General features: G+C 47.1%; 1 protein-coding gene across 1 annotated transcript; it reads left to right on the top strand.

The window, feature by feature from the left end:
• The first annotated feature begins 427 nt into the window (after positions 1-427).
• Positions 428-1,843, top strand: MID1IP1 (MID1 interacting protein 1). The gene is made up of 2 exons (XM_015884628.3): positions 428-537; positions 705-1,843. The coding sequence occupies exon 2, from the start codon at positions 783-785 to the stop codon at positions 1,260-1,262; it is 480 nt and encodes a 159-aa protein (XP_015740114.2). The 5' UTR covers positions 428-537; positions 705-782; the 3' UTR covers positions 1,263-1,843.
• The last annotated feature ends 16,389 nt before the right edge of the window (positions 1,844-18,232 follow it).

The raw sequence follows: 18,232 nt of genomic DNA, 5'->3' as shown, positions 1-18,232 counted from the left end.
CGCCGCTCCGCCCCACGTGACCCGCGGCGCTGTTACCAAGGACGCGCCACCCGGCGCTCGGGCTGCACGAAGAGCGTGTGTGGGGGGGAGGTTGTGGAAAGGCTCTTTTATTTCCTCTTCTTGTTTTCCATTGGCCGCTGCCCCTCCGTTCGCTGATTGGGCGGGGGGCGGCTGAGCGGGGTCGCCGATTGGTTGGGCGCGGAGGTGAGGCAGTGGGGTGATGGCGGCCGGGCCCCGTGGCTGCAGACAAAGGCAGCGAGTGGAGCGGGGCGCACCGCCCGCTTTGCTCTGGGCCCGGAGGGAGGCACGAGGAGCGGGCGGGGCGGGCAGGCGGGCGTCACGCTGAGCGCGCGGCCGGCAGCCAATGAGCGGGCGAGGAGAACGCAGGCTGCACGCGGGGCCCGCGTGTCCCCGCCGCCCGCCCGTCAGTCAGTCAGTCAGTCACACAGCCGGCCGGGCGGACACTCAGCGAGCTGCGCTATAAATACGGCGCCGGGGATGGCGGTGGCTGCGGGCTGAGGGCGGCTCCGGAGCGCGGTGGGTGCCGGCCGGCCGGCCTTCCCCAAGGGTTTTTTTTTTTCTTGCTGGAAGGAGGCGGGGCGGGGAGGGGCGGCCCGAAGGGAAGAGGCCGCCGATAAAGCGGAGGGGAGGGAGCGGGGTAGGAAGGCGGGACGGCCGCAGCGCCTCAACGCGCCTCCCCACAGAGCATCCCCGGGGCGTTGGAGGAGCGGAGTGGTGTGTTGCGGAGGGCCGGGCGGCCGGCAGCCAGCCCAGGCGGCAGGATGCAGATCTGCGAGTCGTACAGCCAGAAGTACTCCCTGTTCAACGCCATGAACCGCTTCATCGGCGCCGTCAACAACATGGACCAGACGGTGATGGTGCCCAGCCTGCTGCGCGACGTGCCGCTGCTGCTGGGTGAGCTGGACGCGGCCGGCGCCGTGTGTCCCGAGCGGGAGGCCGCTCCCGGCGGCGGTTACTTCTCGCGGCGGGACATGTACAGCCACTACGTGCTGCTCAAGTCCATCCGCAACGACATCGAGTGGGGAGTGGTGCAGCAAGCGGCCGGCGAGGAGGCGGCCCGCAAGAAGGACAAGCTGGGCGGCGGGCCCGCCGAGGAGGCCGAGGCGGAGGAGGACCTGGAGCAGCAGTTCCATTACCACCTGAGCGGCCTGCACAGCGTGCTTTCCAAGCTGACCCGCAAGGCCAACGTGCTCACCAACCGGTACAAGCAGGAGATCGGCTTCGGCAGCTGGGGGCAGTGAGCGAGGCCGTCGGGAGCGGGGGTTCCCTCCGCGGGGCGGCTCCTGGTCGGCGCTCCTCCTGTCCTGGAGGGCGTGGAGGCGAAGCGTCGAGGCTCCTCGGCACGCCGGTGGGACTGCGGTCTTTTCTTTTCTACCAACGCACAAACGAGAGAGAGAAAGAGAGAGATGTAAATTAATCGCTACTAGTTCATTAATTTTATTATTATTATTATTTTTTCTTTCCCCCCCTTTATTATTTTGTACGGGCTGGTCGCTGGCCTTGCTGAGCCGGCAGCCGGTTCCCGCTGGCCGATCCGAGGCTCCAAACAAGCCGATGAAAGCGAATGGGGTGGCACGGAGCTGCCCGCTCACCGGGACGGTGCCCGACCCCGCGGTGTTGGCTGGCAGGGTGAAGGGCTCCAAGTTGTACGTGCGCTGAAGTCTATTTAAAACTTTCTTTTTTTTTTTTACTCAGATGTGTAGAGTATATTCTAAAAAAAAAAAAAATAATAATAAACGCGAATGTATTGACTAAAAGTGACTTTAACTTTTTTGGTATGATTTATGTTTCGTTAATTAAATGATATTTTTAACATCAGAAATTCATCTGTCGTTCTTCTTTCCGCCGCTGCCTTAACAGAAATGGCTTCTGGACGTGTGAGATGTGGTGTTCGTGTTGTTTGTTTTCCCCTTCCTCCAAAGGGAGCGACGGTAACAGCGGCGCTGGGAAGCGCTAGAACTGACAGATGACTGTATGTGCAATGCACGTGGCCCGATGCAGGCAAGCTGTCCCCAGCCCCTCTGTGCTGCAGGTGTGGATGAGCAGCAGCGTGAAGGTCAGTGCCTCTAGCAAAATCTGAGAAGACAAGAGCCTTGGCTGCTTGTACGCTGCAATTCAAGGGGCTGGAGCAGAGCCGAAGAATGAGTTGTTTTTCAGGAGGTAACTCAGTGTACTGTGAGTGGGGAGCTCTTTTCTCTCCCTCAGAATAGGACTGGGATACTTGCCTCTCCTGTCCCCACTGCTCCTCCCTAATCCGCTTGGGTAACTAGAAGTTAATTGGGTTTATGCTAGGCAGATCATATTGCTTTCATTCAATTTTATTTTTTCCATTTGCTGAAGGAAATGTGCCTTAGAATTGGGTCTCTGTATTGTTTGCTGTGTAGGACCAAGTAAAGGCTTGACATGGTGTGAGCTTGAATATCACAATAAAATGCATGTGTTTCCCAAAGCGTAACTTCACTAAATGGTTTTAAGTTAAAAGAGGGAAGATTTAGGTTGGATGTGAGGGGGAAGTTCTTTACTAGGAGAGTGGTTAGGCCCTGGAACAGGCTGCCCAGGGAGGTTGTGGATGCCCCGTCCTTGGAGGTGTTCAAGACCAGGTTGGACGGGGCCCTGGGCAACCTGATCTAGTAAATGTGTATGTTTGGTGGCCCTGCCAGGCAGGGGGGTTAGAACTACATGATCCTTGAGGTCCCTTCCAACCCGGGTCGTTCTGTGATTCTGTAAATAGGTACCTCATTCTGTAAAGTATGTTGTTTTCAGGCCCTGAAATAGTCAAGTTTCTAAATGCACTGGAATCTCCCTCTGTCTTATTGCTCTCAGATGTAAGACTTGTTTGTCGTCTTTTTTTTCTTTTGGCTTTAAGGATTGATTTGTTTCCATTGTATTCTTAGCAAATGAGTTGTTTTCAACTCAAATCTTGGCACTCGGTGGCAAAGCCTAGGTACTCCATACCTTGTACTAGCTGATGTGTTGGCATAGTCAAAAGAATGAGCCCGTGGGTATGCTTAAAGCAGTTTTAGAAGGCTTTCCCTTCTAAGGTAAAGAAGAAAACTTAAGGCTGGATGATTTAGCTTAGCGATGATTGCTCTTACTGGTAACGTTTTTAAACACCCCTCGCTTCTTGGGAAGATGCCAGGGGAAAATCAGGAACAGAGGGATTATCCTGGCTTCCTCCTGCTTGCCAGCGCTGTTGTGCGGCCCATCAGATGCAATGCCTTGCACGGGATGATGTTTTGCTCTCCCGAATGCTAATGGTGAGAGGAAGAAAGAACTTGTTGAGCTCTGTTGCTCTCTCCTGCCTTGCACTTGGCCAGCCAAAAAAACATGTTACTGCCTGGTTCAGAAGTGCTTTTTAAAGCCCTAAACTAAACCAGTTAACACTATGTCAACACTGATCCTTTTGAACTCCTGGTAACTTCTCCCAGATCCGGACAATGCTGTTGAAGTGTTGCACAAGAAGCAATGGGGTGCTGAATTAAATGATGAGTAACATTAGGAAAAGAGCTTGCATTGCATTAGTGCAGGATCAATGTGAGTATGACATTTGTTCTGCTCGCATCCTAAAAAGGGAACGTTTCCAGTGAAAATGAAACTAAACGCTAGTGGTGTCTGGTAGTAAAGGGGAAACTCTCTTAGAGATGCTGCTATGGCTGGTAGAGAGCATGGTTCTAGCTGGATGATGCTGCACTTTAAGGGTTTGTCCCATGTGGGTTATGCACTGCTGCTCTTGGGTTGCTCTTGCCTGTAACTTGGGCAGTCTGGATTCAGACTGGACAAGAAATGGCTGAGACACAGGCCAACAAGCTGGCAGAGGGGGTGCTTTGGAGTTCCCCTTTTTGAAGTCATCTGAGAGGATCAAGAAAATGATCTCATGATGCAGAGGAAGGGAAGTAACATATAAACAGGGGGTGTATCTCATGCAAAGGACAAGGAGGGGAGCTGCTGTTGGCTAGCGCTGCTGAGGAAAACAACTTGCATAAAACATGGTCGGGCAATTACATCAACGCTGGCACCTGACTGCAGTAAGCAAAGATGAAATGGCAAAGTTTTCACACTCAGGTCTCGCAGATGCTGAGCTGGGAACAATTTTCATCGGTGGTGCTGGATAACAAATTCATTATTAGGAGCTGCGTTTTCTTCTGAAGGACTGCTTATCTTCAAGTGCACCTGATTGGATACGAAGTCCCACAAACCTTTAGTCTGTTCCAGTAAAGCGATTCTGATACCTGCAAGTGATAATGAAACATGACGCAAATCTAACTTAAAAATATCTTAATGATGTCAAATATTTAGATCTGTGTCTTTCCTTCCAAGCAAGGCTTGAACAGAAAGTCTACTTGCAGAAGTACAGCAGCTGTGCACAAACCAGTGCAATAAACAGAGGCACTGTGAGAAGCAGCTGTAATTCTTTAGCTTGCTGAAATTAAACAGGCTCAGTATATACAGTAAGGTAGACATTAGCAGAGTAATAAATAATGAGATTCAGGACAGTTTGCACTTACAAATGGATTATGGTTGAAGGTATTTTGTCACCAAGGAGCCTCAAGGACATTCTTCATTGGATGCATAAGTTAATATATGAAAGTGTCATTATGTATGTGTCATTACAGTTTATGGGTTAACACTTGGTTTTGTGTACACAAAAGAATAGGACAAATGGGGATAAAGTCAAGGTTTGATCTCCCAGCACTGTATGCATATCAGTATAAAACAAGGGTGCTGGGGACTTAGGCTACAGAAAGAACCCGTGGCTGCTGGCCTGTATGGACAGCAAGTCTGTGCTGAGTCACCTCTCTTTGCACCATCAGGTTTTTTCCATTCCCTGCCAGAGATGTGCCGCTGTACCCATTGCTACTTGGGAACATCTAAGAAGCCTGAGACCAGACTGCTGAGCTCTGCGTTGGCAGACCCTCCTGCTGGGTGGGTTGCATCTCTCCCCTGATTCCTCTCCAGAACACGGAGTCCTGCTGCTGCTGCAAAGGGCTCACTGTGGTCAACATTAGTGGAAAGGAGGTGAGTGAGGCTGGGTCAGGCTAGGCTGTCATCTTTCTCCTGTTTGTCTAAAAGCTTTTTTTTTTTTTCTTTTGCAGAGGGTATTTAACAGATCAAGATCTCTCTGTTTTGTGGTTTGTTCTCTCTCCTTCCCCAGGAACTTACACTGAAAAAAGACATCAGTGTAACTTCACTGAGTGATGCAGTACTATCAGTGGCCAGATAGAAGGCTACATTAGAACCTCATTATTACAGAGTTAAGATTTGCACCCTGTTCTCTTGTGCCATTTTGTCTTATCTCTCTGTGAAAAAATCAGCAGTGATTTCTCCTGCAGACTTACTTCTCTGAAACACTGAGTAGGGGAGGGGGTTGTCTGGTAGCGCTGCTTTTTGTTCCTTGTATCTCACTAACAGCGTGCTAGGTGCTATATTCCAAAGGGCTCAAAGATCTTAGACGATATTACGCATAGGGGAAGAAGCAAGACCACACTGGATTATAACCTGCCATAAAATCTGAGCAGACTGCCAGGAAGGTGAGCACTGCAAATACAGTTCCAGCTTTGCATGCATTTTTTTTAGGTTATTTGTCACTGTCACCTTCAGGCACACAGAAGTACCCAAATATGCTGAAGCTCCAAATGGTTCTTGTTCCAGATCACAGACTTGCATGACCAGTCTGGGTCAAAATTAGTTTTAAGGAATTAAATTATATACTCCTTTCCAAAAGGTAACTTGCAAATAGGAATGTGGTAATTGTATACCTTCTTGTTAGCGGCCAACTGCCAGAATCAACGTCCTTTATAGGAAGCAGTTTTCCTTCTGCTGTCAAGCAGACTTATACTTACTTGATCCACAGGGAAGGAATGAGGAAAGCACCTTCTAGTTCTTGTGCTTGTGAATTTTCTTCTGTAAGAGATGGCACAGAAGAAGCTTGGAGAGATAACAGGGCAGCAAATGAGCCTGCCTAATGATGTTTGTAAGGTTTGTCATAGTACCAATTAGGGTGTTGTACCTTTTTATCATGTTTATCTACATACATATGAATCTAATGTAATTTTTTTCTCTTTGTTCTGCTCTGTTCTACCTTAGAAACTGCAAGCTGCAAACATTGGTTGACATCCCACAGGCGTAGATACGGTACTTAGGATTGAGCCTTTTCAAACACATCTCCCATTTCATCTGTATTTGAACTGGAAAGGCAGGCAGAGTGTCTGCAACAACAATTCAGAGCACCGCACAGCATCCCCTTGCTGCTGGATTATTGCTTTGTCATTGACATATGTCAAAGGAAGCAGAATAGTGGAACACCCTCTCTGTGCTCCTTAACAGCAGGGCTGCTGCCCATGTACAAAGGCTTTCCACCAAATATGGAGCAGAAGAGATTGATCAGAGGCCTGTGCTGACGGCATTTGTGGTTTATCACAACACCTGGAGGCTGGCAGATTAGGGACCCGCCAAGTCAGCACTTGCCTGCCAACAAGCAGATGTGGCATGGATGGAGGCTGCGTGAATGCGGAGATTAGATACGCTGGATAGACTACACCCCTTCAGTGTTTTCTATAGGTCTATAGGAAGCCTGGATGGCCAGCTGTTTTCACTTACACTGCTCTCAACTGAGATTTTACTGACATCTGAGAGTGATTTTATTATATTTTTTTTTTTCAGGTGTGAAGAAAGAGGGTTGTTTGTTGTTGTTTTTTTTTTAGCTTTCCTGTATTTCAGTGTAACATTCTGCTCCCCTTGTCTTTTTTTTTGCAGGTAGATGATCTAAATGCAGACCCAAGGAGGCAGAAGGTTCTGATTAGACATCAGCAAATCATTTGTTTTAATCTTAATATCTATACATCCGAGATACTGTGTTTCATCTTAGACAAATTTCCTGTCAGCATAAAAAGAGGAATGATTGTACTCCCCTAGAAGTCTGGAACTGCAGCTTGGTTTTCTTCAGTTTTCAAGTAGGATAAGTAACCTGCAGGACATCATGCATTTTGTTCATTTGGTTCACGTTTCATTCTTATTATCAGACTGTTTTAAAATAGGAATGCATGTATTTTCTCATAGTGTGTACCTCTTGAGCCTGGCCATATGCAACTAACTGAGGAGCTATGCAGATATGCACAAGTTAGCGTATATTGACAAGTACAGGGCTGACTGGCATTTTTGCAGGGCTAGTTACAAAACTTCCCATCTACGGTGCTGAAGCAGACAAAGCTACCGACTCAATAGAGAGATCAAACTCTCCACAAAAGAGCTTGTCCCTGCAGCTGTGAGCAGCCTACAAGAGCAAACTGCCACAGCCATTCTTACAGCCAAACCCTCACTGACCTCACACATTTGTTTTATTCAGGTATCTGTCAGCAAGTGACTCTCAGGATGGCCCAAACTACCTTCCTTTGCTGCTGCTTGCTTGCTCTGGCTGCCCGTTCCCTTCTCTTCACATGCTCCCTTAAGATCACTTCCCCTAGGGGTTTGGCCATTCCCCGTTCCCTTTCCCCACTCTCTGAGGTTTTTCCTCACTGAAATTCCTGGTAAACCAATCTCATTTCACTACTCAGAAAGGTCTCAGTTGTGTGAACCCGACTGCAAGAGGTAATAACAGCATATTAGGTGATCTCATGATATTTCCTCATTTGAGTCATGTAATTAAACCTGGCCTCTTTTATTAACGTTTCTCATGTGGAGGCCCTGCATTTTTGAAAACATCTGAAGAATGATGGCTGATCACCAGTCCATAACTTGAACTATATCAGAGTGCTGTTTAGAAGGCATAGCCTTCGTAGAATCATGGGATATCCCAAGTTGGAAGGGACTCACATGGACCATTGAGTCTGACTCCTGGCTCTGCACAGGACCACCCAAAAATCAGACCATAAATCATCATCACACCGTATGCATTCCTGCTGCTGACAGTGTATTGCAAAAATGGCCTTGTGTAAACAAGCAGAGAAATCTGGTTTTAATGAAGCAGAAGATGGATTACTTTCAGCTTTCACTTTTCTTACAGTATTTAGCAAAAACTAAAATAATTCTGCATCTAAATGAATGTAGGCCTGTGAGTCTTATAAATAAGACCAAACTAAGAACATGTGGTATTTCAGACGGATATGAATGTTAAGACTCAGAGGTGGCTGTACCTTTAGCAGCTGTACAGTACCAGGAAGCGTGATCTTGTCCTGTCCCCTGTCCTGCACCATCTTGCTTCTGCAGCCACACAGCTACCAGACTAGTGAAGGGATCCAGCTGAAAATCAGCATGCACAAAAAAAAGTTTCCAGCTGTATTAATTCCCTCATTCAGCAGAACATTGTGGCTGCATTAGCAGTTGTGCCAGTGCAGAGGAAGGATTGGGAACGCGCTGCCGGGAGGCAGAGTAGGACTTCCCATGCTGCCAGCTGCTTTCATGTTGATAGTATTAAGTTGTGGAAGTGTAGTCGGAGTCTGTTTTCAAAAGACATTTATATGCTGATGAGTCTGAGTCTCACTGAAACTGGCAACTGCTCAGGTGAGACATGGAGCAGGACTTGGATACCTTCATCCACTCACAATGGCCTTCACAAAGAGCAGATGCTTCTATGTGGTCTTTAAGACCAAGATGCTTTGGTCCTTTGGAGTACAGCCACCAGCCATGTTGTCACTCTGCCACCACTGTCCCAGCATCTGCCTGAGGGGTGGCTGTAATGTGCAATGTCGCAGCTCCCTGGAGAGTACCTCAACCACGGGAGCTTCAGGGTGTTATGGGGCAGCAATGCCAAGTATGCTGTGGTAGCAATTATGCTCAGTGTGGAAAGCTTTAATATTTATACAGTGCACTGGAGGGAAAGAGAAAAGAGCAACAAGAATGCTGGATTCATCTCTCGTGAAGGCACTAACACATGCCAAGTCCCAGGTCTAGGCAGAGGCACTGGAGCCCAGAAGTTGCCCTCCCTGCCAGCACTCTGACCACAAGGTCTGCCTTGCCCTCTAATTAAAGGATGCCATGCAAAATAAAGCCCTAACTGGAGGGCTAGGAGCCAGGTGAGCAGGTTGGTCCTGAAGGGACTGGAATCATTTGTCAAAGAACTTGGGGAGGTGAACTTGGAGGACTGGTCTCCACCAACACTCAAGAATTACTAGTGGGTAAAAAGACAAAGTATTTTGTGGGAAGCCCCTCTCAGCAGATGTGCCCCAAAGACCACTGACAAAGACAAAACCTTTTTGAGGCTGATGATTCAGAGGAGTGCAGATCTTGGCACAGCTCTTTTCTATTCTGGCCTGGCTTGTTTCCCATGAGAGATGGCATGTGGCTGTGCCGCAGGAACAACTAAACTTCTCTTGCTTCCACACTTTGCTCAATTATCTCTGCTGGGTCGATACATGGCACTGGCTTTCCCATCCTCTCTCTGCCTCCCCTCTTCCCCGTGGCACTGGAGGCTTGCCATGCCCAGCTCCACCTCTCCTCCTCCTCCAGCTACTGGAAAACACAGCAGGGTACAGGCAGGATCTTGTACCATCAGGACAGAGAAGAAAGAATTGTCTGTTGATTTTGCCAGGAAGTGTGGCCTTCTTAGGAGGGAGGTGCTAACCAATCCACGGGGCTCTTCCAAACTCATTTATCTTCCCCAGGTCCTGAAGTTAGCCTTCCCCTCTGTGGCAGGGGCTGGGCTTCTGGAGCGCTCATTCTTCTCCCCAGGCTGTGCAGGCAGGGGCTTATTCCATGAAAGCTAGACTCAGGGCAGACCAGCCATCAGGCTCTGAAACTGTTTTTGCTGTTTATTTTTAGGCAGGATCCCTTTCTATTAGCGTTGATGCAATCATTGTTTGTATACCCATCTGGGAGAGGAACTTCCCTGCTTCCTGCTCCTTTACATATTATGACATATTATGCTGCAGCTTGAAGCAGGGAAAGGAGGCCAGCACCATCCAATGGACCCACTGTCTGCGGGCTGTCAGCACATATCATGAGGAACACGGCGTGGCTGCCATTGACGACTGGTAATTCAGTATTGGCTGAGTTACAGTCCGTCTCATTTGCATTGAGTTACCCCAGAGGACATGGGCTGGGCCAGTGCGTGGTTTATGTGACAGCATTCTGGTTATAAAAAAAACGTGGTCCATCCCCAGCACACAGTAAGAGTCCCTTCCTAGAAAAGCAGCATGACTCATGCAATCTAAGCATTCACTCCCTATTCTTATTTTCAGTTCTAGAGAAATGTCTTCGCTTTTCTTCGCTTCCCTTTCTTTAACTGTGGTTGAAGGAACAAGAATGAGACACCTTTGCTCCAGCCTCAAGGCAGCAGGTGTGAGTAGTAAGGAGACATAATACAAAGATATGTGGAACAAAGTTTAGTGTCGATGCCACAAATTTAATGTCAGAGAGACGGTGAGCTTTCTTTGACCTCAGTCCTCTCCATTTTCTTTGTGGAGGAAACACAGAATGCATTTCTGGAGTCTTTTCCATTACTTGTGAGAGGCGAGCATGTATGAAGATATATGTTTCCCTCAGTTTCCACTTGGAAATTGAGGTGCTCTTATGGAGGGAAAGAAAAGCACACAAAGATACACTGGGAACATGGTGCATGATCTGCCACTTCGGCTGGTGTCCCTTCAGTTCACAGCAGTGTGCAGAAGCAGATTAGGAGCACTGCAGAAAAGCTATACTCTGCCTCTTTGAGCATAGGGGCTTTTCTGAGATGCTTCCTCAACTGCACTCTGTGATGCAGCTCGTTTCCAGAACTACATTAGGCGCAAACTCTTCAGGTTGAAGTTTGATGCATGGAGATTGCCAAGAAGTCAATCCAAAAACTGAGGACATTGTTTCAGGAAAGAGAAAATATCTTTTCACTTCTCATCAGGTGGAAGTACTAATTTCTAGGAAACCACAATTCTCTGAATTGGCAGATCTGAGTTCCTTGGCTTTAAGAAGATAGAATTATATACTGCTACTTTGCCAACAGACATGCTGCCTTAGTTACTGCTTTATTTGATGAGTGGTAAAGATCTGCTATATTTCTCCTTAATATTCTGATTCTTGGTGACCAAGGTCATGCATGTGTAGCAAACCCCCACTGTGCAGCCTGTAGTAGATAGTATTAGCAATCAAGAGAGAGGAAATAGCATGAGTTGAATTTTTCATTGTTTCCGTATTAGCTCCTGCTGCAGGAAAAGATGAGAAATGCAACTTACAGGGGCCTGATTCTGATGGCAAGAACATTATGGAGAATACACATCATTTACTAGTAATATACTTCACAACCTGTGGTGACTAGATGGGACAAGTCGAGGCAGTTTTCGCTTACTAGCACAACTGATTTAACAGAACATTGCTAATTTGAATTTGGGTTAATTAATAATTTTGGATGATTTTCTGCAACCCTGTTTCTTTTTCCTTCCCTCTCCTCCCACATGCTTCTTTTCTCCTCTCTCTTTGCTTTTTAAAAAAGCTGCCTGGCAGCTCAGGGTGCTTCCGCTGCCTGCATTGTCTGCATTTATCCCCTGTGCTCTGGAGCAGCACTTGCCTGCAGCTGAGCCAGCCCAGGCTGGAAGCATGCCTTCTGAGAGATGTGTGCAGTCTGACCCTCTCCATTACAGCTGAAAAGTCAGCTGTCCGGTGAAGTCCCTGGTGACTGGAAAAATGGAAACGTCGCTCCCATTTTTAAGAAGGGGAGGAAGGAGGACCTGGGGAACTACAGGCCAGCAAGCCTCATGTCTGTGCCTGCAGAGGTCATGGAGAAGATCCTTCTGGTTGAGAAGCTAAGGCACGTGTGAGGTGACAAGGTGATCTCACACAGCCAGTCTTCACCAAGGCTTCACCAAGGGCAGATCATGACTTACCAATCTGGTAGCTTTCTATGATGGAGTGATGGCACTAGTGGACAAAAAAAGTGCAACTGATGTCATCTACCTGGACTTGTGCAAGGCTTTTGTTATGGTTCCACACCATATTCTTGTCTCTAAATTGAAAATATATGGATTTGAAGGAAGGATAAAGAAAGGATTTGAAGTTCAGTGGATAAAGAATTGGCTGGATAGTTGTAGCCAGAGGGTTGTTGTCAGTGGTTCTTAAGCCAGGGTGGAGGCCAGTCACAAGTGGTGTCCCCTATGGGTCTGTCTTGTGGCTGGTGCTCTTCAACATCTTTATCAACAAACTAGACAGCAGGGTCAAGTGCACCCTCAGCAAGTTTGCTGCTGACACCAGGCTGAGTGGTGCTGTCAGTACCACAGAAGAAAGGGCAGCAATCCAGAAGGACTCTGGACAGACTTGAAAAGCGGTCCCATGAGAACCTAATGAGGTTCAATAAACCCAAGAGCAAGGTGTTGTACTTGGGTCGGAGCAACCCTAGATATGAGTACAGACTGGGAGATGAACTCCTACAGAGCAGCCCTGCCAAGAAGGACTTGGAGATCCTGATGAATGAAACGGTGAATATGAGCCAGCAGTGTGCACTTGCAGCCTGGAAGGCCAATGGTATCCAGGGCTGCATCAAAAGTGGAGCGGCCAGCAGGGACAGGGAAGTGATTGTCTACTCTGCCCTTGTTATGCCACATCTGGAGTACTGTGTCCAGACCTGGGGCCTGCAGTACAAGAAGGATGGTGGAACAGGTCTAGAGGAGGGCCATGAAGATGATCAGAAGCCTGGAGTACCTCTTGTATGATGAAAGGTTGAGGGAGTTGAGATTGTTTAGCTTGGTGAAGAGAAAGCTCAGAGGAGACCTGATTGTGATCTTCCAGTACTTAAAAGAAGCTTAAAAGCAGGAGGGAGGCCAACTATTTTATGCAGGTAGATAGTGTTAAAACAAGAGGAAGTGGATTTAAGCTGAAAGAGGGGAGGTTTCATTTAGATGTTAGGAGGAAATTCTTCACTCAGAGGGTGGAAAGGCACTGAAACAGGCTACCCATAGAAATTGTGAATGCCTCATTCCTGGAGGTGTTCAAGGCCAGTTTTGATTGATTCCTGGGCAGTCTGATCTAGTGGCTGGCAACCCTGCCCACTGCAGGAACAGATGATCTTAGGAGTCTTTTCCAAGTCAAGCCATCCTATGATTCTATTACCTCATTTGTCCCTCTTCCACTGTGGGACTGAAGACACCCCCAAGCCCTCAGCCTTGTGGAAAGACCAAGGATTCCAGTAGAAGCGTCTCTCTGTCTTCTGGTTTTATGGAAGTTTTGGGGATGGAGAGAAGCAGGATCCACTCCTCTTTACTACTGTCAGAGATATCAAATTCCTTCCAGACCTGCATGAACCTCTGCTGTGTGTGTGCAGTTTGTATGAAGCAGAAGTCCTACATTTCTGTGTTATTTCCCAGAATAGCACAGATGTTTGGGGAAAGCAGAGACTGTGGGAAAGTGGCTTTCTTATGAACTGTGGCAAATAAGTAGCTGAAGTCATAAAGAATGGATCCTCCTTTACCCTGTTCTCCCTGTCAGCCCCTGAAGAACCACCCTAGGGAGTGCTGATTTACTTTAGGGGAATACAGATTTCAAGGGAGATCCTGATTACAAGGGAGAAGACCACGCTATGTATGGGCTTCTTCTAACGACCCTTTAATTCCTCTGTCTTCTACAAATCTCTCCCACGTCCATTTCTTTTTCCACACTTCCTTTTGCAGCCCCTCTTGTCCCATGTCCCGTTCCTGCTGAATTTAATCTCAGTCTTCCCACTGGCATAGAAATCATCATGTTGGGCCTCATCTCCTCTTCTGGGAGACAGAGACAGTAAAACTCTCCTGTATTTAAAAGAGTGAGTGCTAACTACAGTTTTCTGTAATCCATGTCCCTGGCACTCTGTTTCTCCAAGACATCTAAGGGCATGGAAGGAGGAGGCAGAACTGCTGGAAAAAAACATGCATCAATCTTTTCAGCATAGTTTGGAAAGGCAGAAGGAGAGAATGAGAGAGATTCCAATCTTAATATGTATTAGGTGCTCACTTACAACAGCAGTGGGTGTGAACTGGAAAGCTCAATAGCAGCTAGATGGTAGATTAGGCAGCTTGTTTGTCTTGTGACGGATGGGCAAAAAAGTGGAGGAGAAACACAAGGAGGGGCTGGAGTAGAATGGTTTGCGGTGAGCAATGGGAAGAGAAGTTCAAGCAAAGTGCAGAGAAGAAAGAGACTGAAACAGGAACTGGGATTTGGAGGACAGAAAGAGAACACAGCCCCTCCCTCCTCCTCCCCCCCAGAAAAAAGATGTGAAGATGAAAGCCATGGGAGCTAGGCCATGTCCTATTAAAGCTGACAGCATTATGCTTTAAAGATAGCAGGTCTGGCTGTCAGAGAGATTTTGAAATACAACAGAAGGGAAGGAGGACTGATAAACAGAAGACAGACAAAAAGAAAGAATGAGGAGAAAGAGTAGGCTAAAGCAGAATTACAGAAGAAAGAGTGTTGAAAATGAATATTTAGAAGCATGCTTCATGTGTAGGAAATACACCGGAAAAGGGCAGGGACACTGGAATGAGAGCAAAGAAAAAAGAATTCAATCATTTTATGATTTCAGTGTCCTGGCTGTGGAGTGAAGGCCTTGAGAAAACCCTGTGGCACATGTGAAGATGCAGATGGGAAAAAATTGTTATGAACTATAAAATGTATGGTTTTATGTCCATTAGATGAGACCCCACTTTCTCTTAAGTGTTACACTTCTGAAGCAAAGCAGGCTGATTGAGCACCCTGAAAAGTTGGGTAGAAAAGCTGAAGAGTAGCAGAAGGAAGGGCTATGATGCATGGTTTTCTATGATCAGAGTCTTGGCCTTGATTAACTATAGAAACGAAAGCTTCAACTGAAGTTTTTCCAGAGTCTGGGACATCATGAGGTCTGTCTGCATTGTGTTTCTTCTGGCATGTGAGCTCCTTCGTCGCAAAGAGTGACTGTGTGCTTCTTCGTCTCAAGCAGAGCAGTGACACTACATCAGTCCCTGTTCCCCCTGGCCCCAGGCCCTGTTTTTGGAAGGTAAGCATGAAGCAGGGCATGCAGCATGCTGCTCCGTGTCTCCCAGCACACCCACCCCCAAGGTGTGCACAGCCCAGGAGGTAGCGCGAGATCTGTCCTGCAAATACCAACTTCTTTCTCAAAACTGGTTAACCTGGGCTGATGGCTTCAAAAATCTTCCAGGGAGACCCAGACATTCATGGACACCCAAAACAAAATCATGTTGTTGGGTTGATTTTTTTGAGTGTGTGTACATAAGAAGTGTAAGCAAGACCCATGCCTGGGGGCAATGCTCCGGCTTTACTCCTGCTGCTCATCTGCTCCTCCAGGGCCAGATCAATAATGCTGAGTGGGAAAGCATCAGCTCTAACTCTCCACATACACAACAGCCCAGGGGGAAACACTAGGCTGGGATGTTTAGAGCTGCTGAAACAACTATAGCCAGGCTCCTGACACTAGGAATATCACCCCAACACCACACTGATTGGCATAGCATCTGCAGAAGAAAACCTGCAGTGACACAGGGGTGCTTATGCTGAGTCAAAGTGCTTTTCCAAGCACTTTGTCTTCCCCTCTGCATTTTTGTGACATGAGCAGGTGCTGATGAGACTATCTTATTTTTTTGCTCAGTGTTGTAGCAGGCAGAAATGGGACTGGTTCAGGAAAAGAGGATCTTACAAAAACAGGGCCCAAAGCTCTAATAAACCCTGTAGGTTTATGGCAACACGCTTTGAAGAAACAAATTAAAGAAGATAAACATATTACATTACATATGCTTCTTGAAACTCGGTGTAATGCTGGAAGCATTCAGTGCATACACATCATGGTTACAAAAAGCACATTCCCAAGCCTCGTTTCCTTGTAACATCCCCCAAACCACGGCCCCTTTGGGTGCAGCCAGACTGCTCGGGGCTTCATCCCACGTGCCAAGAGCTTGCAGGAGATTTAAAACCCTCAGGTCTTCTGTAAAATTGCAAAATAAAGATACACTGGGTTTTTGGCCATTGACAGTTTTAAATCCCTTAATTATTTTTTCCTATCTCACTGCAGACTAGGAATTGCATTGTGCACTTACAGCACAGATTCCTCAAGGTTGGAGGCTTTTTTGCTTTGTTTCAAGCTGTAGTGCATTTTGTTCACCCTTCTTCAGTTTGTTTACAGATTCTCAGCTTTTTCGCGACTTCAAGTGCCTCTTATTTTGTACTCCTCCCTTTCCGTTCTCCCCATCCTCCCAAAAAACATACCAGCCTGCATTCTTTTAGGCTGAATCTCAGTTTATTACTGCCTTTTTAGGAGCATGTTTTTCCTAAGGCTTGCTTAAAGAGAGCAGTCCGCTAGGTCTAGTGGATGGGGATGTTTTCCTCCTGTGGAGAAGGACTTGCTCTTTTTCCTTGCGGCAGATGTCTGACCGCTGAAAACATAATGCACTGTTTTTTCATCAGTCTGGTTTCAAATTGTTCGGGCTGAAGAAAAGAGAGCCCTAACAATGCAAGGACTGGAGGAAGGGTTGTGATGAACGGTCCCAGCTGGGTACTTTTCAACTCTGGGACACAGAATGCTGGTGCTGCAATAGCTGCTAGTGCCTGCTTCTGCACGAGGCAGTTCTCGAGCCCCAGATAACCCCCTCAGAGTGCCAGAACTGGCTGTGCTGTTTGCTTGGTGATCCAGCCTTGCATAGCTGTTCAAAAACTGATACAGTGCAGCTCTCCCAGAAACAACATTGCTGTGAGGTGAGTGAATTTAAATAAGCCTTCTCTGTTATTGCTGACAACATACAGGACTAACGCCTGAGATTTGCTCTGTTTGGTTTTGGTGACAGGCAATCAGATAAACCTTTGCCAATGTTTTGCTCTCTTATTTAAAAAAAAATAAAAATCAATAGAAGCGTGCCCTGGCAAATAGCATGTTTGATATGTGGCCCATCTGCTGGGGTGTTTGGAAGGCTGACAGACACTTGGTATCCACAATGCTGTGCTTCCATGCAAGATGAAGGGCTCGGAAAATGGAGAGGCTATGTCACCCTGTCACACTCCACATGTCTGTCCTTGCCTTAGAACCACAGAACTGTTTGAATTGGATAGGAGCTTTAAAGATCACATGGTCCGATTCCCCTGCAATGAACAGGGACACCTACAGCTACATCAGGTTGCTCAGACCCCTGTCCAGCCTGACCTTGAATGCCTCCAGGAGTGGGGCATCTGCTGGCATCCCTTGGCAACCTGCACTTTGCTAGTTCATGTCCAGCTTCCCCTCCACCAGTGCCCCCCAAGTCCTTTTCATCAGGACTATATCCTTACAGCCCCCATCTTGTTTAGGTAGCAGGGGTTGGGATGACCCAGGTGCAAGATCTTACACTTGGATTTGTTGAACCTCATGAGGTTCACCTGGGCCTACTGCTTGTGCCTTCCTAGGCTTCTTTGGATGGCATCCTATCCTTCAGGTGTGCTGACCACACCACATAGCCTGGAGTTATCCACCCAAGGTTCTGCAAAGTCTTGGCACATAATCCTGCTCCTCCCCTGCACACCCCATGTTTCCACTTCTAGGTTGATAAAGGAAGCACTGCACATCTTCTACTGAGCCACCAAGGACATGTCTGGAGCCCAGCGATGACTTCTAGTGTGGGGTGCTAATGATTTATCCACAATCCTACGTGCACTTTCAAATCAGGCAGCACTTTCTAGCAGACCTGATGGCATGGCTGTTTCTTGTGTGCTTCTCTCCAGGGGAGGAATCTCTTCTGCTCTTATGCTATGCAGTCCAGGTATGCTCCATAATATTTCACTCCTTTCAAATAGTGCTCTGCAGTGTGTCATCATTGTTGTTTTTGGTCGGGGTATGCCACAATAAGAAGTGATTGGATTTGCCCCCCCACTTGTTTATATTCCTGATAGCATAATTAATTATTGTTTAGAATATGATTTGTTGCTAGAGACATAGTTAACTTGAATTAAAACACCACTAAATAAACAAGGGTAGGGGAAAGAAAAATGGCTGTTGAAAAGACACCATCTTTGTACATTGGTTCGTATCTTTTAATTAGCCATCAAAGAAAAAGAAATACTGAAAAGTTTCTTAAGGGCTGAGAGAAGTCCTGAAGCAATATATTGAATGTTTTAGAATTAGTTTGAGTCTAACCAGTGGTCTTAAGTATGGCAAGCGTATAGTTATTGACTGGAAAGTACCCGTACACTTCCCATACTATCTTTCGTATGGTCTCGTCATCCTCATAACCCACGTGATTACTGGTATAGTGCTGCCTGGATATGATCAGCCAAAGGTCTAGCTGAAGCCATGGTTCTTGAGATCTGTACT

The sequence above is a fragment of the Coturnix japonica genome, chromosome 1 (genome assembly GCF_054131305.1).
Source record: "Coturnix japonica strain WE chromosome 1, WE-NBRP24, whole genome shotgun sequence".
Classification (NCBI taxonomy): domain Eukaryota; kingdom Metazoa; phylum Chordata; class Aves; order Galliformes; family Phasianidae; genus Coturnix; species Coturnix japonica.
This window is presented reverse-complemented; position numbering and strand designations above follow the sequence as displayed.

Bases quoted from the DNA above. Each gene is read 5' to 3' on its own strand.
- MID1IP1 (XM_015884628.3), top strand. From the start codon at position 783: ATGCAGATCTGCGAGTCGTACAGCCAGAAGTACTCCCTGTTCAACGCC.